The following is a 25,834-nucleotide window of genomic DNA, read 5'->3' as shown; positions in this document are numbered from 1 at the left end:
ACCGCACAGCTCCTACATACCTACCAGAAGCTATATCAAGAACCGCATTTGCGTGCCCAACCTGAACTCAGCATACCAACCAACTGCACATCCCTTGCATCCGTAGAGCCAAAGCCGGAGGGCTAGGCTTCTCATACAGTTCACCCAAAATATGGAATTCACTCCCTGCCACCCTTAGAGCTGAATCTTCCATCCATGCTTTCTGTAAAAATCTCAAATCCACACTTCTTAACTAATTTTTTCCCTCCCACTGACCACTCTCTTCAAATTGTATATTGTATTATAAATGTAATGTAATGTACTTTTTTCTGTACATATATGATAATTCTTAACAAAGTGTATATGACAACTGTATAATTCTATAATCAAATATGCTTATTTTATGTAACAAGTGTCACGATAATAATTCTTGTAACTAAGTATGCTCGTTCTCTGTAACAAGTGCCACAAAGCCTCAGGGCTGTTGCGCGCTATACAAATATGAATAAAATAAATAAATAAATAAATCCAATGAAACAATGACATCTCCATGGTGGTTGTCTCCACCCATGTGATCCTCCCTCATATAGCTGCCCCCGGGTTAGTATCAGGTAGCGGCTGCTGTCCGCTGGCCACATGGCTGGAGGTTACCGCCGGGGAATCTGTGATGACTCCATTGGAGTCCTCACACTACATTCACCTTCTCGCTCCACAAAGACAGATTCCCCTAAAATCCTACAGGTAATTAGTACAAACTTTTGATACCCAGTCTCTAAGACTAAGAAACTGTCCAGACACTGCAGACTCTTATAGAATGTACTTTTTGAATTAATTACTTGGAAATGTCATTCCAAACTCCAAGGGCTCTACAGAATACAGATAAGACCCTTATTTCTCATGTTATTACAACATCCCAGGCTAACCCCCTCCAAGTAGTCTCTTGCATTCTCTCTCCTTCTCCAGCACCTACAATCCATGCCATCTTCACTCTAGAATGGGTGTGTCTAATGGCACTTCCGCTGTGGGGTATGTGGAGAATCTGTCACACTGTTTGTTTCCCAGCCGGTGGGGCCTTTGCCTTCACAGTTTGGAGGGTATTGCTTCAAGGGTTCCTGAGAGGTCTCTGCATCTTCCTGACCCATCAGAAGAACCGACAGATTGTGTGAACCCTGTCCATGCTCCTGACCCATGGAAGCAACATTGAAAGAGTAGGCCCCTGCAGTACAGACACTACAAGTAGAGGTAGCCACGTCAATGAAAATGCCATCCTGTTCTAATCAATGTCTGCCCTACAAGGTGCTGTAGACTAGACTACCCTCACCCCGCTAGCATTCCTTCTTCCACAATGCCATGCAAATATTGAGGAGATGCCAACAAATTCAAACCGTTTATGACCCAATGTAACCCAAACAACTTGGCCAGAAAATGCTCAGTTAAAGATATTCTAGAAGGGGTTGCAGGAAGCATTAAAAGATGCCCTTAGTCAAGTGACGGCAGCTCCCAACACACATGATTGAAAAGGGGAAAAGAGATCATTTGTTTTTCATAGATCCACTCCCAGATGGGAAAGAGAGGTTACTTCCGCCAAAGAATCAAAACCCATCCAACTGAGAAAACATGAGGGCCTGTTCCACCCCAAGAAAGAGAAAGAAAAGGACGTCTTAGCCTCTGTTTTTATTGTGCAGAATCTGGACACTCAGTTCGTGGATGCCCCAAACGTTCTCTCCTATATAGTGAAAAGCTTTACTTCGCCCCCTACAGGGAATCCTAAGGTAAGTATGAACAATTTGAATTGTCCGAAAACTTGTATATCAAATCATGCCTAGCCAATCCTCACACCTTTGTATTTTAGTCAATTTGTTTTCTGAAAAAATTAAATGGGAAGGGGCCATAGCACTTATAGGTAGAGGAGCCACAGAGAATTGTATTGACATTTCATTTTCCCATCAAAAAGGCATCCTGCCTGTGTGCAAACAGAAAGTCTATTTTGTCTGTAAACCGGTCTCCCCTAATTTTGGGCTAATTTCATTACACATAGGATCCATGATTCTTGGTCTTCAATGAAATAGAGGTCCCTCATTTGCAACTGTTTTAGGGACATCCTGGTTTAAACATCAAAATCCTGGAAGAATCAAAAACTAGTTTCAAGGTTCCCTGTGTACTTTCTCTTGTGCCCAAGTCCAAAACTTTGCAGAGAACAAAAAGCTCCCATTGTCCCTGCCTAAAATCACACAAAGGGCACTAGTCACCGAAAAACGCATTCCTCCAGAATACCAAGTGTACTCTGACATTATTTACCCCAAAGAAGTTGCCAAATTCGTTCCTCATTGCAAGTATGATTGCTGTATAGAACTGGTACCAGGGGCTAAAAGTTGTTATGGTAGAACATATGCCCCCTCTAAGAAAGAAAATGAGATCATGAAAGAATATATTGATAAAAACCCAGAGAACTGGTTCATCCACCATTTACCTCTGCAGCAGGAGCTCCTATATGTTCTATACCCAAGAAAGATGATTCAGAACTCCGACCCAGTGTGGACTACTGGCAACTAAATTCCAACGCCATTACAATATCCTTTACTGCGTATCCAGGTTCTCTTAGGTTAAGCACAAGATATACATAAAACTAAATTTGAAAGGTGTATTCAATTTGAGAAGAATGGCTGAGGAGGAAGAATGGAAAAAGGCTTTCAGAGCGCAATATGGAAAATTAAAATATTTAGTCATTCCCCTTGGCTTATGTATTGCACCTGCAGTTTTCCAATATTTATTTAATGACATTGTTTGTGACATCCTGGATGTCTACATCATGATCCATTTAGACATATTCTGATCTTTTCCTCTTCCTATATTGAACATGTCAAGGAAGTACTAAAATAGCCAATAGCTTATGTGCCAACGCATCAAAATGCATTTATTTGTACTACAGGAGGAACACTGCTCTTTTGATCACAGAAGAACGTATAATAGTTAAGAAATCAGATTTGACGGGAAGCAGTGACCAGGTTGTGGAAGGGAGTAAATGGAACAGTCACATGGAACAATACATAAGTAGACAGAGATAGTGGACAAAATATTTTTTTCATCAAACACGGATCTTATACTTTGTATATATATTTATATTGACCCCCAGTTGCATAGAGATGGATCCTAGGAAGATCTCTGCCATGATCAAATGGCTAGTTCCTTGTTCAGTCAAGGAACTACAACGCTTCTTGGGATTTTCTAACTTCTAAAGAGCTTTTATTCCGGAATATTGCATGATCCTGTTGCCATTAAGTCGACTCCTCAAGAGGCTCATCACTTATGAGAGGGCCCTTGAAACAGAAAAGTCTTTCAAGAACCTGAAGCCATTATTCACCTCGGATCTGGTCCTATGTCTTCTGGACCCGAGTCTACCCTACCTACTGGAAACAGATGCTTTCAATCACACTTTAGGGGCTTTTTACTAACAAAAGATCCTTTGTCTAAGGAATCACACCCTTTGGCCTATTATTCCCATACTTTCACTTCAGCTGAAAATAACTACATTATTTTGTTAAAGGAACATATGGCAACATCACCTCAACTTGCTCCCCCATACTTTATGGGGATTCCCAGGCATCCCCCACCACTTCAGTTTGACATTTACATGAAAACACTCATGAAACTACTCCACAATTACCATATCACATTCTACTCCTTTGCAGATGAAACACATATCTGATCATTAGTAACCAGAAATTAGAGCTTCTACTTAGACTTGTCAAGAGGGCTACCTGTCCTAGAAGACTGGATGTGCATACACATCTTGAAATTCAAGGGCAACAAAACAGAAATACTTATATAGAAGGAACAAGTTACTTACCTGTAACTGTTGTCCTCCAGCATGGGTCTGGCATGTATTCACATGCTCATGAATATTCCCCGTCGTCAGGCTGGGAATCCTCTGTAAAGAAAAAATCAGTTTCAGTTTTGTTTCTGAACTGTCTTTTTCCTAATAACCAATCACTGGTCTCTGGGTCATACTGCCCCCAGCCAATGACTGCCCTCTACCTAAGCCCCTCCTCTGGCAGCCATCTTCAGATTTGGTAGCACGTAAAGTGGCAGTAGGACCAACAGAAGACCCGCAGAGAGGTAGGAGGGAGGGTTTGCATGTGAATCCATGCCAGACCCATGCTGGAGAACAACAGTTACAGGTAAGTAACTTGTTCCTTCTCCAGCATGGGGTCTGGCATGAATTCACATGCTCATGAATACAAGAATACATAGCAGTACACACATGCAAAACCACGGGAGGTGGCAAGGTTCAACATTAAGCATTTCATCAACTCAACATTAAGCATCTCTTACCTCCTCACCAGGCCCACGTTCAGGCGAACAAGTTGCGCAGCACTGCCTGGTCGACTCAGGACTCCTCGACGTGCGTTTTGTCTTCGTGAAGGCAGTAGAGGCATCGAGAATGTTCATCCTCCTTGAAGACATTCTGTAATCCGCATCCAGGGCAGCTCCTGAACAGATTGGATCCGGGCGTCGTATTTCCTTTGTCCTGGGCCATGTCCACGCGGGGTAGGCCTCAAAGATCTTCCGGAATCCTTCAAGAAGTGAAACTCGACGAAAACTTCGCCCTTGAGGGGCGTGGAAAATTCCAAAATGGGTCCCTGTTGATCGGAAGTAGAAATGGTGGAGCTTGAGGCTCGATTGACCGAAAAAATGAGGTAAACTCTTTGAAAAATCGCAAAAAGCAGTAAAAGCTCGAGAGCTATAGCACGAGGACTCCCAACACTTGAACGTGCAATAAAAATCTGAAGATGGCTGCCAGAGGAGGGGCTTAGGTAGAGGGCAGTCATTGGCTGGGAGCAGTATGACCCAGAGACCAGTGATTGGTTATTAGGAGAAAGATAGTTCAGAAACGAAACAAACAGATTTTTTTTTTACCGAGGATTCCCAGCCTGACAACGGGGAATATTCATGAGCATGTGAATCCATGCCAGACCCCATGCTGGAGAAGTCTTCAAACACCGACTGAACCAGAATCAGCCCTCTGCATGCCCCACTCAAACTCGTTCTTTGAAACGTCTGTCGGTATCTCCATTCAAGTCAAAATCCTTTGGGATGATGACCACAACATGAATTCTCAAATAGAAGCAGCTTCTTACATCTCAAGTACACCAAGAATAGCCTTCCTTTCATTCTCCAAGCTAACCATGCTGCTGTGGCAGACTCTCTTGTCAATTCACGCTCTGACTATGCCAATGTCTTCTACAACAAACTCCTTGCTTACCAAATTAAAAGCGTTAAAAACATAGAAGTTTGGCTCATCGTAGGCATTCAAAAACACAAAACCAGGGCACAATATCTGCACTAGTCAATGACTAGCAGTATTGATTCTTGGCGAGAATAAAATGGCGTGCTGTCTGTATGTATAGAATTGAGGTGGCAAGTGATGTTTTATGGATGGCTAGTAGATTGCAACTTTTGAAGAAATTCCATTGCCTTTCTGTAAAATATGCTCATCTTCAAGCTACTTTGCCTGACATACAAATGCGATCATGATTCTGCTTCTTAATACCTCGCAAACAGGGTCCAACCCTACAGCCCCAATGGAAGAACTTCGTCACGCGTATCGACGACTCCTGAAAATGTCCACACATAAGTACTCCCACAGCAGAGGAGACAGAATTATCTGTCGCTGCCCCCTTGCTTTTAAATAGACACCCCCCTCTTCATTCAACAAACCAACTCATTTTTTTCAGTCTCAGAAACGTCCACTTGAACTGTTCACCTTCTCTCCTGAGTTCTCTGCTCATCCCCTCCTTGATCACCAATTGTTTAGTAACAATTTATTGCGTGCTATTGACTAAACAAGCAATTAAAAATGAAATAAACATGGCTGGGGTGGTCAGAGCATTTGTGTCCCCAAAGTATTTAAGGCATACCCTCAGTATCAGTGTTGCAATAAGCCATTTATACCTTTCTAGAAGCCTGACTCATCTGAACATCCCCCATAAACTTAACACCATGAGTGGATCCACCCTCCTTATTCAAAATGACATCTAAGCAAGCCATGATATCCCTTCTTAGCAGAGCACACACAAGGGCATTTGGTTTCATTGTAGGGCATCATGATTACTGAGGTGGAAGTAATAAGATCTGGCCTGATTTAATGATACTGAATACATAGATGAGGGGAAAATGGGCCTAAACACCAAGGCAAGGAAGTGCTATGTTGGAACATAGGCACTGCTCCCTCAAGGGAACAGCAAGCAATAGTTTTGGCACTTGTGGCAATGGTATTTGCACTAGTGGCAATGGTGCCAGTTAAAGGATTTCATGCATATGTTGGCTGAACATTTCAATAAGCAGAAATGAGTGTGCAGAGGTGAATGTTGAATTGACCACATTCTTCTAAATTAGGTAAGGATTCAACATCTGGAGAGCACCACAAATGTCCGATGGGCTTTCTTGAAGTGGAAAAGGAGAACCTTGGGGGAGAAAGTCACTCAGCGACCTGGAACTCATTCGTCAGCTTACATTCTACCTGCACATGCCTGCGTAAGCAGCAAAGGGACTCCCCATCTATATAGTGTGGCAAGGTCACAGATGAGAGGCTAAATGATCTGGGAAACCTTTGCAGCTCGGGACCACCACCCACTCTGGGATGGTTCCTTGAGGCCATATAAGGGAATCTCCTCCATGGTCTCCAACCTATTCCTACCTGCGCATGTTATGAGCCAAAAAGGGGCCAGAGTCTTCCCAGGCCAATAGACTACGACTTGCAGTCTGAAAGAGGAAATACTAGGAATGAGATAAAAGCCATGTGTAAGCCTGCGTGGCTAGACAAGCTGCTTGTCCATTTCAGCAGAAAAGTGTCAGAGGAAGACTCAGATGTAAGCTTAGTTGGCAAGCCGTACCACACGTTTGTAGTGAATCACAAAGACAGACTTGGTGGTCTTCTCGAGTACCACCATCGTGAGGTTGGATCACCATGGAGGAAGGCCTGTCTGACTTAGAGATATAGACCATGATCATAATCCCTCCATATGATGAGCCGCAAGACAGCCAGCAACACAATTAACCACATTAAGGTAGTTACTGGTGGCACTAGATGGGAAGCACTCTTGACCGGCTTCTCATCATCCAGGTGTATCATTACTATGATGAGCTGCAAGACAGCCAGCAACACAATTAAGCACATTAAGGTAGTTACTGGTGGCACTAGATGGGAAGCACTCTTGACCGGCTTCTCATCATCCAGGTGTATCATTACTATCTACTGCAATGGCACCATCATGGACCAGGGCACTCAACCCAACCTCCTACTCTTCAACAGGCGCTTCCCATCTCTCATCAACTTCCTTCCCACACCTGCTACCACTTTCTTCCTCTCTCTCTCTCTGCCCCCCCCCCCCAACCCCCCCACCCCCACTCCAACTGGTGTACTACCGCCCCTGTACCCCTCCTTGGAAAACCATCAAAGGCAATTGCACTTAGCCACACTTAATGCTCGCTCGGCCACTAAACACTCGGCCAACATCTGCCTCCTCCTTGAAGCTAGTGACCTTGATATCCTCACTCTTACCGAGACATGGTTCAATGCCAGCTCAGTCACTGCTTTTGACTCTCTTCTCCCTGATGGCTATAAGATCATCTCCAAGCCTTGCCCTAACTGTGCTGGTGGTGGGGTTGCCCCGATATTCCCAGAGTGGGTCCCTTCTTCCCTCATACCCACCGAGCCATACTTCTTCGAGAGCCTGGTCTGCAAGCTGGTCATCTCTCCCACGTCTTCCCTGACCATTGCCACTATCTACAGGCCATGTGGCTCCATCACCTTGTTCCTCTCTAAATGGGTGGATTTCACCTCCTCTCTCCACACATCTACCTCTAAACTCCTTCTCATGGGTGACTTCAACATCCACCTTGAATCCTTCTGTGACCTCTGCACCTTGCTCTCCCTCTCCATTCTCCCCTCTGGTCCCACTCACTCAGCTTAACACACTCTCGATGCATTGATCCACACTGATCATCTTCTCTCTGCCCCACTCACCACACCTCTTCCCTGGTCAGACCACTCTCTCCTCTCATTCCAACTTTGTCCTCACTGCCGTCTGACCTCACCTCCCCCAATTCTGCCAACCTCATTCACAGACATCCGACTGATGAAATGTGTGTCAGCTTCTGCCTTTGCATCTACCTTCATCCATCACTCTCTCCCCACTGCAGACTCTTCCTCTGATTTCGTTCTCATTAACCTCCATCTTTCCATCACTAACACGCTCTACTTTCTTGCCCCAGTCATGAGGATCGACCTGAAACATGCCTCGAAGCGTAATACCTTGTACAACTCTGAACTTGCAGACCTGAAACGCAAGTGCAGAGCTGCCAAACTGAAGTGGCAGACCTCAGGCTCAACATCTGACAAACTGGCTTTCACGGCCCTAGCCCCTGGCCTTGGGACTAGGGGTCTCTGGGCCTCGCCACAGTGTTCCTGCAAGGCCCCAAGGGCCCAATTCTGCCCCTCTCGGCTTTCCTGGAGCCTTTGGCGCCAGGCTCATATGGCAGATGGAGTTCCCATTGGGGAATTGACCAACATGGTTGCCCCCACAAGGTTCAGTTTGGAACTGAACCATGTAGTCTAGCATCTAGGGCGTGGTCTGCCCTGGAGGCACCTGGGATACCTACAGGCTATTTAAGCCACGCCCGAGCTGAAGCACGCGCTTCGCGTTGCTCTGCACTCGCAGCATGACGTTCACCGTGAGTTGTCTGCAGAATTCCAGGCCTGCATCTACAATGAAGAGAAGAACACCATTAGTCCTCCTTACCTGTTAAGCAATCCAGCTCCTCGATCGCTCCGGTGTCTTCTCTGGAGCCCGTCCTCGCCTGCAAGCAACATCCTAGGGAGAAGAGAGAAGAGGACAATTTTAGTAAGCGTTCGTCTTCCGATTCCAACGCCTTTCAGACTCGCGCTTACCTAGAGAAGCTTTCCTGGTATTCGACGGCAGTCCGGACATATTCCACTCTACGTTCCACTTCCATCCGATCGCACTTCATCCAGGAACTTCTCGGCGACCTGCAAGGGAAGAACAATACAGGTTAGCCCAATTCCAAAAACGCTCATAGCGCAGCGCTCCGCGCATTCATTTACCATCTCGAGCACCGCCCTCTCCATCAGCTCGACGCCTTCATCATCCCTTCTGCACCTACGAGAGAAGGAGGAGATTAACAGGGCAACTACTATTACGGACACTGACTTTTCACAAGAGTTACAAGTGAATACAGCATCAAAGGAAGGTTGTGTGTGGCGTTTGTGTTTCCTGAGCAATACAATTACTTGCAACCCTTTAAGGTCAAAGATCTTTCTTAAAGATTGGTCGCGTCTGCCTAATAATATTTTCCCTTTGAAGTCTGAATCTTGTAGTATCCTCAACAATCATTCTTTATCCCAGAGGTTGTTATATTGATGGGAAGGACAAGCATTACCCAAGCCGAGAGGCAAACCCTTTCCATAGTGAAACAAGTACTGTTTATACACATCCACCTAAATTGTGAAGTTGTTAAAGGTCCAGTGGCCCCTGAAACAAGTGTGACATTGTTATCTGAAGCTGAAAGAGTGGCACATCAGCTTTGTTGTAGTGGCTGGAACCAAGAAGGTGTGTGTGAAGCTGCAGAAGGGAGCTGGGTGCTTGTGAAGCAGATTAAGGCAATAACATAAAGCTGAAGCTGAGAGGAAAACAGTCTTGGGGCCGACGCAAGTTATATTGATGGCAGTAAGACAGGCAGAATAGGAAAGGAGGCTGCCCTTTTCTTGGAGCATAGAAAGGAAGAGTGCCTTGCCTACCTGTAGAGGTCAATGTGTCTTGTCATCATATGCCTAACAATTCTGAAATATATAACTGAAGCAGAAGTACTTGAACTGTGGTGGTGTATAATAATGCCAGTGTATGTCACATTGAAATGGTTTGGGTGTTGGTATACTGTGGGACAAAAGTAAATGTTCTCATAGTAACAATAGCAGAAGAGCGGTTGTTAAGAGGGAAATAGCAACCCAAAGATAAGCATCCTGACAATTATACTAAATGTACTGCAGAGGTCCTAAACAAGTGTAAAGTTGTTCCATACCTAGAACAGATCCAGGATTACAATTGGTGCTACTTTCTTGACTGGAATTGGAAGGGGATCTTTTCAATGGAAACCAGAGAATTGTTAGCAGTGGATTCTTGTTTAGATTAACTTTTGTTTTAATATGGAACAGACAAGAACTCGTTTAAGACTTTTCTTTTCCTTTAAACATTTGGAAAGTTGACCTTAAAAACCCTGGGGAAGGGATTCCATCAGGACAGGTGAAGGTCATCCAGATATTGTTCAATTCTTGTTTGTCATCTTATATTGTTTTATTATATTCTTTGAATGTTTTGTTGTTTAGTGTGAGGGCTAGTTTGCCTATGTTAGGAGCTGTTCCCTTAGCCTTTAGAATAGGTATGGAATTCCCTGATAGAGAAGGGCAAGCAAGGCTTTATTCGCAAACTTTTTCTTTAATAAAATGTCTAATCTTGAGAATGCTACAAGCAGTTGTCCGCCTCGCATTACTGACCCCTAACAATGCTCACTCTATTGTCCATTAGAATCAGCACAGTACTGCATTTCATAGACCAGGTCCAACATGATCACCCTCAACTCGAGCAAGTTGATGTGTTCCAGAGAGACTGCAGGAGACCAAAGGCCGCTCACTGTCAAGTCTGACAGGTGAGTGCCCAGCCAGTCAGAGATGCGTTTGCGACCACCGTCACCTAGGGCCAAAGTTGAGGAAACAACACGCCTCTCAGCATGTTGTCCCACATGGCCAAACACGCGAGATCCTGGGCTACCTGGCTCGAGACCTGTAGAAGGCATGACATGTGTCTTTGGAACTGTGAACATTGGCAACGGAGAGGCCACTGAAGCGATCTTACGCACAGCCATCCCTCAAGCACTAGGGGGATGCAGGAGGGCATGAGCTCCAGAAGGCACAGAAAAACCGAGCCATAGACTTGTTCCTGTGATTGAAGGACCAACCTAAAGATGTTCGCCACACGACACTCGGGCGGGAAAACCTGGCCCAGGGGAGTATCCAAGACTGCCCCAATGGATTGGAAATACTGGGACAACAGAACCTGAAGTTCAGGGAAAAGCCCAAACCTTGCATAAACAGTGAATGTGCAGACATCGGTCGATGCAACACCTCCCCTTGGTTACCCCTTCCTCTACATCTCGGAAAGCGCCTGCGTTGGCCCCATTTCCCAGAGCAGGTTGTCCATGGATTTTCTTGGCAAAGGAGCAAAAGGGGGAAAAAAAACTGCCCCGAGAAGAGTACTGTGAGGAAGGCTGCTGGAATGTAAGCCCTAAAGACTTAGCAGTCGCCTTAGACAATTGGACCTTCTGGAGGACGTTCAGCCTTAGCTCCGAAAATGTTCTGTCTGTCAAAAGGCATGTCTAACATCCTAGGCTGAATGTTGGCCACAAAACCTGACGCCCGTAGCCAAGAATGGCGCCTGACCACTGTGCTAGTAGCCACAGAGGTTCCCACGCAATCCGCCGTGTCCAGTCCAGATTGCAGCATCTGTCGTGATGCCTCCTTGCCTTCCGAGACCAAGGACAGAAACCCATCCCTCATTCCCTCATCTCTCCTAGTGGGACATAATCTGCCAGATTTCACCTTGGCACAAGAGGCATTCACAGGCCTGCAGTGCTAGACTGCCTGACGCAAACACCTTATTGCCATACACATTAAACCTCTTCCTCTCCTTGTTCCGTGGAAGGGACGGAAAGATAGAGGTCTTCAGGATCGCTGTTACAGCCTGAACCACTAAGCTTTCAGGTGAAGCATGGGCGGAAAGGAAAGTTGGGTTTGACGGAGCGGGACGGTGCTTCCTCGCTAGGTGCCTTGTCCAAGGCAGAAACAGATGCAGGTTTTTCCCACACTTCTAAAACCGAGGCCTCCACCGCCACATTAAAGGGCAATATCCCGAATGTCAAAGAGTTTGTATTGAACTTTGGACCTGGACGGAGCAGAGAGCCCCAGAGCATCGGCCGCCTTAGCCATCAGGTACTGAACGGCGACTTGAGGCTTACCTGGGGTGGGAGCTGGCACCATGTTCAACTCAGGGGAAGTGTCTAGGCCACTGGCTCCTTGCAGGTCAACTGCCAAGCTCAGAACTTCCTCACCTCCCCCATATAATTCTCCCAGGTAGCGTCTTTCCTCCCTAGAGCCCATGGGTTAAAGACCAAAAGGGATCTGGTTTCCCTCATCATTGTAGATATCATACATCTTATACATAAATGGGTCCCTGGGGAGTGGGTGCTTCTCCTTGTGGTCATCCTCCTACTCCTCCTTCTCATGGTCCTCCTCGTCATGGTCCGCCTCCTCATCATGGTTCTCCTCCTCTGGTGGTGCTGCTCCTCCTCCTCCTCCTGCCAATCCACACCATGCGACCTCAGCCAAGACTGCAGAACATCACCTTTCACCTTTTGGACGAATGTGAACAGCTACGCTGCCTGTTCCCAGAAGTCTTTTGGATGCATGGACTGACATGACCCACAGTCTTGTGTCTCCTGGTACTCATCCAAGCAGTACACACATATCTGAGTATTTGAGGATCTGAGACTGACATCTGCTGACTGTATTCCTCACATTGCTTGAAACCGGAAGTCTTGGACGGGGTCGGAATGGCATTTTCAAAAAGAAGCTCGATGAATGTGTTCCCGATTAGCGAATAGAGGGCACAGAAAAAAGAAACTGAGGTCATGGGGCACTGTGCCACTATATATGCTGGGCCAAAAATCATCGCTGGTGGCAGAAATGTTTCCAGAGAACAGCTGTGCTAGAATAGGCGGAATCTGTGGCAGGAAGGAATCCAGTAGAAAAAATGTGCAGAGGTTTCAAGGACCCGCTTCCAAGCGGGTGAACGACGAGGGATGGTCTACAGCCTAGCCTTTCACAAGTATAAACATCCTCAACGTAACCAAAGGCCACCACATTAAGCCTCTGGAGTGCCATATCTGCAGAGCCCCAGGGCACCGTAGGTACCAATGGATAGTAATTGGAGCCTGTGAGGTTCACAACACACACAAACATCACCCTTTGTGTTTGAGGATAAAAAACGTGCGTAACCTTTGCCTCTGGACTGAAATCCATGTGCAACAATCCTGTGTTTTTTTTCTTAAAAAGAGATATGCCACCCCTCTGGGAATGCCTTTGTTTTCTCAGGGTCATGGCATGCCCCAAGTGCTGCAATATACCTTGTAAGCATTTGGAGAGTTGAGTTTGCAAACTTATAATGCCTGGATATCTGCAGATTTTTTGTGTGCCATTCACCAATTGTGTTTTCAGGCTTGTATCTAAATATGGGTTTGCAAATAGTTCACAATCCAAATAGGATAAATCTGTTTTTTTTTACCAACTATTTATTTTATTATTTTAAAACCATGGGACAGATTTTCGACAAAGCCTATGAATTATCCAGAACACATTTTCCTGTCAGCGTTTGGAGTTGGCCAGACAACCGTTACATGCCCTAAGTGAGAGCAAAACTGTGCTGTGGGAATTTCCACAGAATTTCACATTTATGAGAACTACCGACCCCCTACTCCCCCCCAACTGTCCAGAGTGGGATTAAACCCGGGGACTTGCAGCTAATGACCTGAGCAATGAAAATATCCATGTGTGAAAGTAATGCATGTTTTTGACACAACTAAAGGCCAGATTTGAAAAAGGCACGAGATGCCGAAACACGTGTAATCCATATGGGCTTTTCCACAAGAATGGCATTATATAATTAAACAAAAATCTTTTTTTTTCTTGAAACTAATTGTGGCACAGTCATTTTTGAAAGACAAGTAAACTGTTCAGAGTGGAGGTTGGGTTTCTTTTCCTCCAGTTATCTCATAAGCGCCACACATAACCGAAAAGTTTAAGAAATGAGTTGCTGGGCATAAGAAGTTGATATCAATGAAACCCACTGAATTGAACACATTTCATATACATTACTCTCTCTCCCTCGCTCTACAAACTTTGGGAATGCTTTAGAGCGCTGAGATACATGCTACAGTTAAAACAAGTGCTTTAGGTCTATAGCATGATGGCCTAAGTTTGTATTAGGGAATACGGTCATTTGGGCTGAGTGTTGCTATCCTAACAATGGCATTTCCATAATTTGAATACTTCAATTTCTTAAAGATCCTAAGCTTAACTGTTATTTTAAAATTGTGTTTTTCAATTCATTTCTGTTTTTTGGGGTTATTTGTGTGTTTATGTGAACCATTAATCCTGTTCATTTTGGACATCTTCGCTACACGCATAGTGAGTGAGCATGAATGCGATATTCAAATGAGTTTGTTAATTGAGTGTACATTGGGTGTGTTAAGTGTTGCATACATGCATTACAAGTGTGACGTATATGTATGTTGTATGCATATTACATTCAGTGTGCATTAATTATTATGCAGTAACTTGATCAAGATTTTGAGAGCGCAGGGTTGTTTTAATTTTTGGGAATACAAAACAACACTGCGCCATTCACAGAGGAATCGTACCGAAATGTCGCCCTCATTAGGTGCGCCCCCCGCAGTCATTGTGACTTTGGGGGCGCACAAAATGAGGACATTTACTACGCCCAAGCAGAGCAGGCTGTCCCCCCACTCTACTTGGGTGCCGTAACAGGAGTCGGGGGTTGCAGTGGTGTTCCCTGCTTACCATTTTAATAAGCGGGGTACAAAAAAGAAAAAAAAAGCCCCGTGCAGCGTCAGCTCTAACCCACTTTAGTGGGAGCAGCTGACGCTGCAAGGATAGCAGGGTGTAGGCGGCACACACAGAAGTGTGCCGCCGTAAAGATAAGTGGGGTGGGGGGTTGGGAAGGGAAATGTGGGCTGGGGGATACAGGCACAGTGATCTATCTGATCACTGCGCCGTGACGTTATTGGTGTCAACATTTTGGTTGGTGCAGTGATCACAGATTCTTCACAGGAGCTCTAGACAGAGCACTGATTATGGACATGTGGCCCCTGCTTACGTGACCTCTGCACATAATCTAAAGGCTTATTGTATGTGTGTTACGTGAGCATGGATTGTGTATCCTCTGGAGCTGCAAGTGTGTTTGTGACATGTATGTGGGTATGCCTATTCCAAGTACATGATCCATGCTTACAGCATTTCGAACCTAATATATGTGTCTATATGTGTGGGAGGGGCGTTTGTGTGTATGCAACATTATAACAGGCGTAATCATTCCTCATATAGTGAATGCGTTGTCTATGCTAGCTTGTTCTTCCTTTGGTGGTATGTGTTGGGGGGAGTTTGGGGGTTGTCTGTGTATTGGTTGTGCCTGTTTTCTGGACATGTTGTGCAAAACTGTATGCCCTTGTGCCGCAAATGATCCCTGCATGTTTTAAGTGTCTGTGGCTGGATCATATTCTGTGCATAGCATTGGTCCATGTGTTTATTCTAGGCGGTCATGGCTTGCATGCATTATCTGTAAACATGCACATATTGCTTATTACTACGATCTGAATGCACACATGTATCAATACAAATACAGATTTTTGGATTCTCATAATAAATACCTACATTTTGGATGATCTGATTTTCAAAATCTTTGTGGCTTGTGCCAGATTCTGTAAGGATTAGGCGCCTGCTGAAAACAGAAGCTGACACTTTTCGAGAACTGCATTCCGGAAGTTTGGTATTCTTTTAAGTCTGGTGAACATCCAATGCGAAAAACACCTATTTTCCATCATTCTTTTTCTACATTAATTCATTCGATAAACCTCACCAATGTGGCAAGTGTGTTCGGATGTGGCCAGATCAGTTGCTTGCCAAATGTGGTTGAACTGTTGTGGACGGAGTTAAAAGTCAGAGGACAGACCTTAAGGGTCATGTAACATTACTGCCACTATGCAATGCATGAAGTGAAGCCACAAGTGGATGAGTAATATGTGGGAAACAAACCAAATCCAACTCCATTTCCCTTAGGGAGTTTCAGTTAAAGTGGGGTGATTTGGCACCAAACCTGAGTTAGTCGTTGGACATTAGGCGAACTAGAAGTTTTCAATCAGTCCAGGGGACAAAACTTGTACTATGGATTTTATTATTGGGTCTGCAAACCACCTGGGTAAAAATTGGCAATAACCTTTGGCCCAAGCATTAAAACTACCAACCATTGGTCAACTGAGGGCAACAATATGGCTTTCATGCCTGGGCGGCAGGGAGAAAAAGGTGGTAGACATGGCCATTAACGGCCTGCCAGCCCGAGCCATGGTAGGCCCAAGCTGTGAAAGCCATTCATACCCCGGGGTTCACCAGGGGTGACCAATCTCCTGAGGGTAGAAAACAAAATGAAAAAAATATGGCCGGGATTGGAGGAGCGTGGGAACTGGAACTCAAAGCTCCGTTCCCGCAGGTAAGTTGGGAGGTGGGGTCGAGGGAATGTGGTTTTTTTGGTTCCCCATTGCCTCCCTACATACATTTTTTTAAATGGAACCACCCGGCAAAAAAGAGCCTCGGGTGGCTGGAATAGCGGCAGACAATCTATACTCTCGCCCGCTTTCCAGACATCTCATTGGCCAATGGCCCTTCCCCCGGGTGCAAAATGGTAATAAAACGGCGAGCCAGACAGTGCAGCAAGGAGGCATATAAGACAAATAATATCATATGCCTGCTGTTATTGCAAGGACTATTGTCTATTTCAGATGGCGAAAAAACATGCATGCAAGACCTTTACATTTTTTATCCCCATTTGTGAAGTCCCTCTCCTGAAAAATTGATTAATATATGGATGATGTAAGATTATATGTTTTATTAAAGTCCTGTCATGAAAAATGTCTGGTACAAATCCATGATGTTATGAAGTCAGGTGGGATCAAGGAAGCAACCAATAAAAGTTGGAGTACAAAAACACATTATTTCACATTCATATGAAAAAAAATGTTCTTGGGTTGTTTAGTAGGCCTCCTAGCTACAGACAAAATATAGTTTTTTCATACCTTTTTGCATATTTGCTTCAGTTAAACATTCACTGATAACCTGTAACAAATATTATCTCTAATTCAAAGACCCACAGATTTCTTCAGGTGGGGGGAACATTTGTGAGCAGTAAAAAGAATCTGCTTGTTCCAGATTTTTAAAGTTGGAAGTCAAACTAAAAAGAACCATTTTGAGGCCTAATGCTATAGAAGCAGAATAGACAAATATTTGGCCTACCTCAATAGGGTTTCCGAGCAGATGTTAATATCCACACCAACAAAGCTGACACATTCTTCAACCACACTGTCCAGAGCTGCTTTGAGTAAGATCTGTGACACATCATGCTGAGAGATCAAATAAAAAAAGATCAGGTCACTTTATTAGTGCAACACTTTGGTAGGACCAAATGAACATGAAAAAACGATGTATTTACTACTTTAAAATACAGAAACACTTAAGCTATATATGTCGGTAGAGAACAATTAGGAAGTTGAAAAGAGATACTGATACTTGTATTACACTGATAATTAGAGGTCAAAAAGCCCTCTAACTGGTATTTGTCAAAAAAAGAGCCAACCCATAGTGATTGTGGCATGTCAAATGCAAGGTAACCAGTTTATTGGAATAGATGGGGGTCGGGGGGAGAGAAATCCAGATTAAAAGCCAAGCTCTCACTCCAGAATTCTCCGTTTGAACAGACAACAGGAGTTTATATAGTGCAAATGAGTCATTGTGATGTCACAGTTATGGAAACCTATCGCTGCTGCTCACTGGCTCCCTCTATTAAGCTACATACGGAACCTCTATGTGCACAAATAGGGATTGGACAATCGTTATCTAAAACCCCACCCATGGACCTTCCCCTAATAAAGTGCTACCTCATCGTATCTGGAAATTAAATGGTAGGCCCTGAATTACTTCTGCAGTGAAAAAAGACATGTGCTAGTCATTTACGATGCGGTCACACTATCCATGAACTGGCTGCATGATGACACTTTATGAGAGAGCGAGAGAGAAGTGCATCCCCATATTTTAATTAAATCAAATGGCCCATATTATCTCCTCTGTCATGAGTCGCCAATCTCAAGGACATGTTTCTCGCATTGGTGATCGCCATCCAATTCTTGACATATTTATGAATAATTATTTTGCGAGTCATCCTTTTAGGATTTCATCGCAGCATTTTTGTTGATTTTTCTTTAGCCGCTTCTTGCGTCTTCCCTTCATGCCTAGCAGGGTGCAGAATACATTAATCTGTCAACTCCTTCTGATTTCCTGGGATGTTATAAACTTGAAACGGATTGCTGTGTCTTTGCAACTTGATTTATCTGACAGCTGACCAAACACAATAATATCTTATTCCGCCATGTACACTTCCTGCAAAGGCTCGGGCCCGACATTCCTTTGACTAGTCAACATCCAGCCGGCTACTGCATTTTCCCTGATTTGTTCAAGCGTGTTTAACTGGGCTTTTCTTAAAGTTGCAAAGCTGAATTCTCTGCTGGTGCAATTTTTAAACTGGCATCTTGTCACGTTATATTACTTCTGCTCTGCAACACACATTTGCTCTTCATTTATATGCATATGCTCCCTACCGAAGCCTGGTGCATGCATGACAGATGGTTGTTCTACCTATGGGTACACTGCAACATGACCCTACCTATTATAGCCATGCTGCCCTACATGTGTAGTGAGTCCCTCTTGGTACACGCTTACCTGCCACCTAGTCTATTCTATTTAAAAAGACACACTATTTGTGCAAGCTAATGCCTCCTCTGTCCCTACTTGTGTAGCGAAACACACTATTCTATGTGCCAGCTGCATTTCCAGGAGGATTTAAAGTGCAGTTTCAAATGTGTTCTTTCTGATTTTATAATTCCGTGTTTTCTGGGGAAGGCAGGGGGGCACCTGCCTTCTAGCCAACAATTGCCCCACTACACTTCCCAATGACATATTCCTGAACTTTCGTCATATTTGAAATTAACCATTGTTTTGAATAATTTTTAACATTGAGAACACAGATGCTTTGGGTTTTGAGGTCTTGCATAGAATACACGGAACATGTAATGAACTACAGAACCTCACCCATCCTTCAACCATGCACGACCTCAGTTTCAAGTCAAATCAAATTTATAGCACAACATATACCACATCTAAATAACTGTCTATGCAACTTTGAACTATCACCAACTTTAGACAAATGTTAATTAAATATTTTGTCCACCAGCAGGATCTGAGACAACTGGTCCTTAAGTGGGTGGCGGAAGAGAACAGTGGAAGCCAGGCACTGTATACATGGTCACAACAGAAGAAATGGGAGTGATCAGAGATGAAGCATCACATTTAAGAGTCATTTTAGAAACATTTTCCTCAAATCACCTCTTCTGTTTTACACTATTTACATTGTTTATAAAAGCAATGCCAACACTGCGGGTTAGGAACCTATAGGTGGGGAAAGAATCAACATTTACCATCTTCCTGGCAAAGAGTCCATTTTTACACTGAAATCTTGCAAAACAATATGTTAAACTGTTCAAATATAATTTCAAGATTCTTTAAATGACACAATATAGTCCATAATCTATTCGGAGGCACAATCATAAGACTCAAATCAACCGTTCAGTATAGTAGGATTTCAATTTTCTTACAGTTGGAAGTTGACTCGGAGAAATGCAGATACTTAAATCATTTAAGAGAATTCTAGAACAACAGGTAATCAATGCAGTGTCTCTAAAATCTTTTTTTTAGAAAAGAGAACATATAAAAGTAACAGAGTTGCAGTTAAGGTTGTAATTAAAAATAGTAAAACAATTGTTCAAAACCATCGACAAAGTTAAGCCAACTTGTATGAGTCTCGGTGATCTGTAAACACTGATAAAGGTCATGCTCTTCAGAGTAAATCTCTCATGGGGTAAACTGTTAGGGCCTGATTCAAAGAAGTGTTTTTATAATGGCGCACTCCCATAGGAAAACACTCTTCTGTGAAACAGGCCCTTAATTTCAGTGACGTTAGTTACAGCGGATACTCTCTTCTTCATTCTTGAAACCAGTGATTCTTAAAGTGAGTCCCACACAAGAAAGAGGAATCTGGTGAGATTCCAAGTGCCAACACTGTTGAGCCATTTGAGTATCAGTTTCACATGGCTGTTCCTGACCCTTATGTTCATCATGGACACCAGTGAAGCGGGAAGGATATGCCCAGTGCAACAATGTGTCTGCCAAGGTTAGGGAACTTATTTTCTAGAGAGACCCGCCCTCTGCCTATTTAGCAGTAGCAAAGAGGACAATTCATGTTCTCCTTGTAGAAAAGGGGATTCATTTCAGCATAGCCCCAGAGGTCAAAAGTCTCTTCCCGTTTGTGAACCATCAGCAATATGTGCAATAAGAAGTATACCTAGAGGTTGTTCTCGTAAGCCAGAAAGCGCAAAAGGTTGCATGTGATATCTCATACCACCTTCTCAAACTACGATTTTCTGCTCATTCACATATAGAGATCATCTTTGCTCTACGGTACTACAGACATTAGCCGAAATATTGCATTGGTGCTGTTTGCGAATATGCAAGGCAACTAATAGGCATGCTGCATCATTCTTAACAGTGTGTGCGAAGCTTTTTTCAAAAAGGCAGGCATGCACATCTATCACCATCATGTCAGTGTTGTATACATATTCCTTTTCACATGATGGCCAGTCTCTGTTCTAAGACACCAATGGGAAGTTCGCAGAGAAATGGACAATGGACACTGTAAAGACAATTTATTTGGTCTTACAAATAATCTTTTAGCATGTGCACAACAGCTTTTTATAATGTTGGCACAATATCCCTTCAAACCTCTGTGTAAGTAAGTATTTTCCACAACAGAAGTCACTGTTCACACAAAGTCGAACATATAAATGGCTGAGTCTCAGTGGGTGGGTACCAACCATTCTGGGCAGACTGAAGGAGTTTTTGGAACATAGTTAGTATGTTGGAACACGTGTAGTATAGCTCAGTGGCAACGCGGTCGTCTTGGAAGCAAGACGACGCAGAGCAACACAGGTTTGAATCCTGGGCCCGTGCTTAGAAACCTCTTCGTATTAAGCGCGTTAGAAATAACCAATTATAATTATAATTATTATAATTATGTAAGTTACGCAAGCAGTTGTGGGTTTCATTGAATCAGCTGAATTATGGCAGATTTCGTGCGCTACAACGAGCATTCAAAAAGGCCAATCCAATATTATGGAAGGTTATATTAGCCTCTCCAGTTGAAAATGAGAATAGGTCCTAAACTAATATTGCCTCAATAGAGCGAACTACACATGATGCCCCAAGTCACACCACTTACAAAATCAATGCCTCGCACATCATCATTACTGCATAGTAATCTTTTGTTCCCAACTAGGGCCGCAGTATTATGGATGCATGCACGAGATGCCTTTTTAACAGGTGGGGCATTTCTTCTACTTCAACTCATAAACTAGATACTTGGGCAGATCTCCTGACCTTTGAAACACTTTCTCTTCAAGTAATCCAACTGTCTAGAGATGCCCACTTATTTTGGTGGGTTTATTAATTATTACTTGGATGTGGATTCTGGACAGAGCAGCAAACTATCATGATGTAGAAACTTGTAACTGAAGGCTTGGCAGCACTAAACCGTCCACTGCTGGGAAGCATATAACAGGCATGTTTACTAGAGGATTACAAGTTTTCAGAAACTTGTGCGTCTTTTATGCTCACAGTATCCAACATGATTTATCTCTTATTAGTACCCGGAGCAGGGGGCGGGGTGGGCAGCCTCTCAGCCAATGAGGAGGCTCAGGAAGATGGCATTACCAGCGGTAATCCCCCCGCTCTGAGCAGCCTCAGAGCTGGAGCCTGCCATCTTCCCCGCTGGGTGAAGAGGTAAGTGTTGCGATCCCCCTCAGCCACCGAATTCCCTTCCCGACACACCCCCACTTACCTTCTTTTCAGTCCATTTCTGGAGCAGACTCACTGGGAACACATCTGTCCCCAGCGCGTCCGCTCCCGATCTCCAACAGGCCATCATGGAAAGAAAGGGACTACAACATAGTCCCTTCTCTCATTTCCATGGAGGCCATTTTTTTTCTTTACTTTTTCAAAGTGCGAAAACAGATGTTTTCCCTTCCCCAGCAAAACATTTTTGACCCTTTTTGGAACAGACAAAATATGCTTTCAGTAAAAATGATTCACTCTGGCCTGTATCTATGCGCCCCGGGGCATACCTGAACTGGTAATGTCCCCGCCTGCTCGGGGCTTAATGTGTAATTGGTCCTAAAGGTTACTGTGACCTTGTGCAAGTACTAAAGAGGAAAACCACTTATAGGCATGCCATATGTGGGCTTTAGTGGCCCTGATTCCATAAATCCACATTGAAATTTTGAAGGGAGGCATGTAAAGAGGCAGTGCAATACTGCCATTGTGCATGTACATTTGCATTCTTGGGATTTATATACATCTGAACCTAGCAAAGAAGCACTGTGGATAGGGGATGCCCTCAAGTGGTTAAAGGTAGGGTGCGCTGGTAATTGAGGTAGTTGGAATGGGAAGGAGTAGCATGGGAAAGGGGAGTTGCAGTGGAAATGGGGTGAGTGGAGGGATCAGTAGCGTGTACTTTGAAGAGTAGGGCCCTCAGGCCCTTCCCTGAAGTGTAGGATGGAGGTGGGCAGTTTTCTCAGCTTTGGAAATTGCTCCAAAGACAGGGTGCATAGCAGGAAAATGCTGGCTTTCTAGTTTCTTCCCTTGTGTAGTTCTTTGTTTCCAGTCTGGCAATTTCATGGCTTCTGGTGATGCATTGGCCTTTGGAGATGGTGATTTTGTTGGCCATATAGACTGGTGTTTCGGTTGCAACTGCTTCTGGGGGTGATGCACGCTGTATTGCACATTAAATGTGCTTGAAGGAGTTGCCAGTTCAGCTCCTTGAGGATTGGGATAACATAGGCAAATATTATGATCATGCAAAGAAGGCTGCATGGATTTTGGAGGGGCAGAGCTGGCATCTGGGACTCCTCTATCTCTATCTCAACCTTCCTCTCTGATCGCCCCTCCCAGGTCCAGCTTGGGTCCTTCCTCTCCTCTATCTCTATTTCCACCTGTGGTATTCCCCAAGGGACTAACCTCTCTCCCTGGCTGTTCAACAAATACCTGGCTCTTCTTGCCCAGCGCATTGCTGCTCTCTGCCTCAACTTTCAGTGCTATGCGGATGACACTCACCTCATTTTCAGGCTCCCTTCTGCCACCTCTTCTCCGTCTCTCATCTCGGACTGTCTGTCCACCATCCAGTAGTGGTGTGCCGCCAATGATCTCTGCCTTAATGACAGTAAGACCGAGATTCTCCTAATCGGCACTCCTGCTCCCTCCTTTTCTGTCACTGTCTGGCCGGCCTCTCTTGGCCCTCTTCCTGCTCCCACCTGTGAGGCTAAAAACCTCGGGGTCATCTTTGACACCACACTTTCCTTCTCTCCTCACATCTCTGATGTCTCTAAAAAGTCACACTACCAGCTGCACCTCCTCAGAGGTATTCTTCCTTTCCTCCCCTTCCCCCAGAAGCTCACTGCTCCAGAGCTCTGGTTCCCTCTAGGCTGGACTACTACAACAACCTCTTTCTAAATCTGCCTGCCTATACTCTCTGCCCTCTGCAACTCATCCAAAACAGGACTGCAAAACTTGTCCTTGGCCTCAAGCCTAAGGATCATATCTCTCCATGACTGAAATCTCTGCACTGGCTCCCAGTGGCAGCGAGGATGAAGTTCAAAACCCTCTGCATTGTTCACAGGCCTTCTGGGGCCTGGAACCCCAATACCTCCAACTCTCTCTTTCTAATTATCTTCTCTCTCAAGCTCTTTGCTCTTCCGCCTCCAAATCCGTCAGGGTCAGTCGCTTCTCCAAGCAGAGAGTTGGTGGTAGATCTCTTTCTTCTGCTGGGGCCTCCCTCTGGAACAGCCTCTCTGCATCTCTGAAACTTGAGGAGAACCATCTCTGGTTCCAGAAGCATCGCAAAACATTCCTCTTTGCTTCTGCTTTCTTTCATCCTCTCCCCTGCCAATCTCCAGACTGTATCTGAAACTGCACTGGTTACCTGGCTACCCTCTGATCTCTGGCCCAGGTCCCCTCCGCCAGTTGCACACCTGCACTGCCCCCTGGCAACCCTTGCACTCAGGGACTGTTACTGTATCCCTACAGCCCCCTACTAGCACTTGACCACTGATTTCTGCTCCTACCCTTGTACTTGCCACCAGCTGGCCGCACTTTTATTTATTGTCTTTATTATTTTTACTGTTATCCTATGTACTGCACTGCCACCCCCCCCCCCTGCACTTGCGTGATCTCAATGTCACCTGGCCTAGTAGGATTGTTGTCTGTCTTCCCTGTTTCCCCTCCCTTGCCTCGTCGCGCCTTGAAACACTTGTGTATAGGCGCGTTTTAAATGCCATATCATATATCATAATATTCGAGCAGCGATGGAAAAGACAATGGGTTGGACAACTGTTCTGAAATTTGGGGTAGGGGTTAAGGGCTCGAGTTTGTGGGGAAGCACAACCTAGTACCCTGATGGTTGAGTCTTCTTGGCAATGAAGTTTCAAGTCTTCCATTGTGCTGGGGGACTTACAGTACACAATCCATCTCCAGGTTATGCTCCATAAATCGCAGAGACAGGGCTCCTAGAGCATATTGCAGTAGCGACTTTGCCAACAAAAAAGCTGCCTGCCCCATAAACACACCTCCTTATTCAAACTCTTTCCAATGCAGTGGGCGTCAAACTTGTTATGCCAAAACCCCCTTCTTGAAAAAACCTTTCTGAATTGGGGTCCCTTAGCTCTTGCACATGAGTGGCAAAAGGGGGATAAACGGAGAGGAGAGTGGCATGCTAGATGGCTAGAGACTGCCAGCCCGAGCCCATTATAAATGATCTTGGGGTGGTGGAGTAGCAAGTGGCCACCTGCACTAGCCCTCATGCATAACTCCTCCTATTGTGTCACACTCTCCTCTTCCTTCCATGTGTCACCCCCTTGTTATGGCTGTTCTCTTCCTTTCACTGCCACCCAATCTGCCTGTTGTCCTTTCTCCCCTATCATTCTCTCCCCTCTCTTTCTTTTCACTCTTGCTCCTATTCCGCCAAACCTTACTCGTCTATCGGTTCGTTATGTTCTCCCCATTTCGCAGCATGTGAATCTTCTCTTACCTTCTCATTGTGCCGTTGAACTGAGCACTCACAGAGAGCTTCCGTTTGAAATGCTGTTCTATCAAAGACAGGCTGTGCAGCTCAAAATGGACCATTTAGTTGTAGAATTCCTGCCCCCACATGACAGTCGGTAGTGCAGCTCTTCAACTCTCCCCAATCCCAGTAAGCATATCACTTCTGCAATGTGGCAACCTTGGGATGGCAGAAGAGTGCAACCTGACGGACTTGTTTAGTAAAATACAAACACTATAAAACTGCCAGGATGTACAAACATTTGCAAGCCCTGATTTTCGAATAGTTTAAAGTAGACCAGTGTGGAATATGTTGGTTTCAATTTTGAAATGTTACTTATTTTGAATAAAACAGACAAAACAATGCAAAATTCTTGTGGTGAGGTTTGTGAAATATCCTGGGAATTTCTGTACTAGCTGATAAAAACTATTATAAAGTTATAAAAGGTTTTTCAATTGAAATAAATAGGCTATTGGGTGGTTACAAAGAACATCGTAATACAACTACAGTCAAGCAATCAAATAATTTCTTGGAAACTCCATAACTTGATTCGCTTATATTGAAATAGTGGCAGTGAAATTTTTAAAAAGTACTTATTAGATAGAAAATAACAAAATAAATCTTATTTTAGATCATTATAAAATTGTACCACTGTTATATTTTATTAGATTTGCTATTATAAGTAA

General features: G+C 44.4%; 1 protein-coding gene across 1 annotated transcript in view; it reads right to left on the bottom strand.

Moving 5' to 3' along the window:
* SRBD1 (S1 RNA binding domain 1) overlaps positions 1-25,834 on the bottom strand; it is a 1,352,005-nt gene that overhangs the window by 223,475 nt on the left and 1,102,696 nt on the right. Inside the window, exon 18 of the mRNA XM_069608446.1 lies at positions 17,189-17,295. Coding sequence (XP_069464547.1) covers positions 17,189-17,295 — 107 coding nt within the window. The remainder of the gene's footprint in view (positions 1-17,188; positions 17,296-25,834) is intronic.

This window comes from Ambystoma mexicanum, chromosome 4q (genome assembly GCF_040938575.1).
Source record: "Ambystoma mexicanum isolate Mex_15411 chromosome 4q, UKY_AmexF1_1, whole genome shotgun sequence".
Classification (NCBI taxonomy): Eukaryota; Metazoa; Chordata; class Amphibia; order Caudata; family Ambystomatidae; genus Ambystoma; species Ambystoma mexicanum.
Note: the sequence above shows the minus strand (reverse complement) of the source record. Positions and strands in the feature narration are given on the sequence as shown.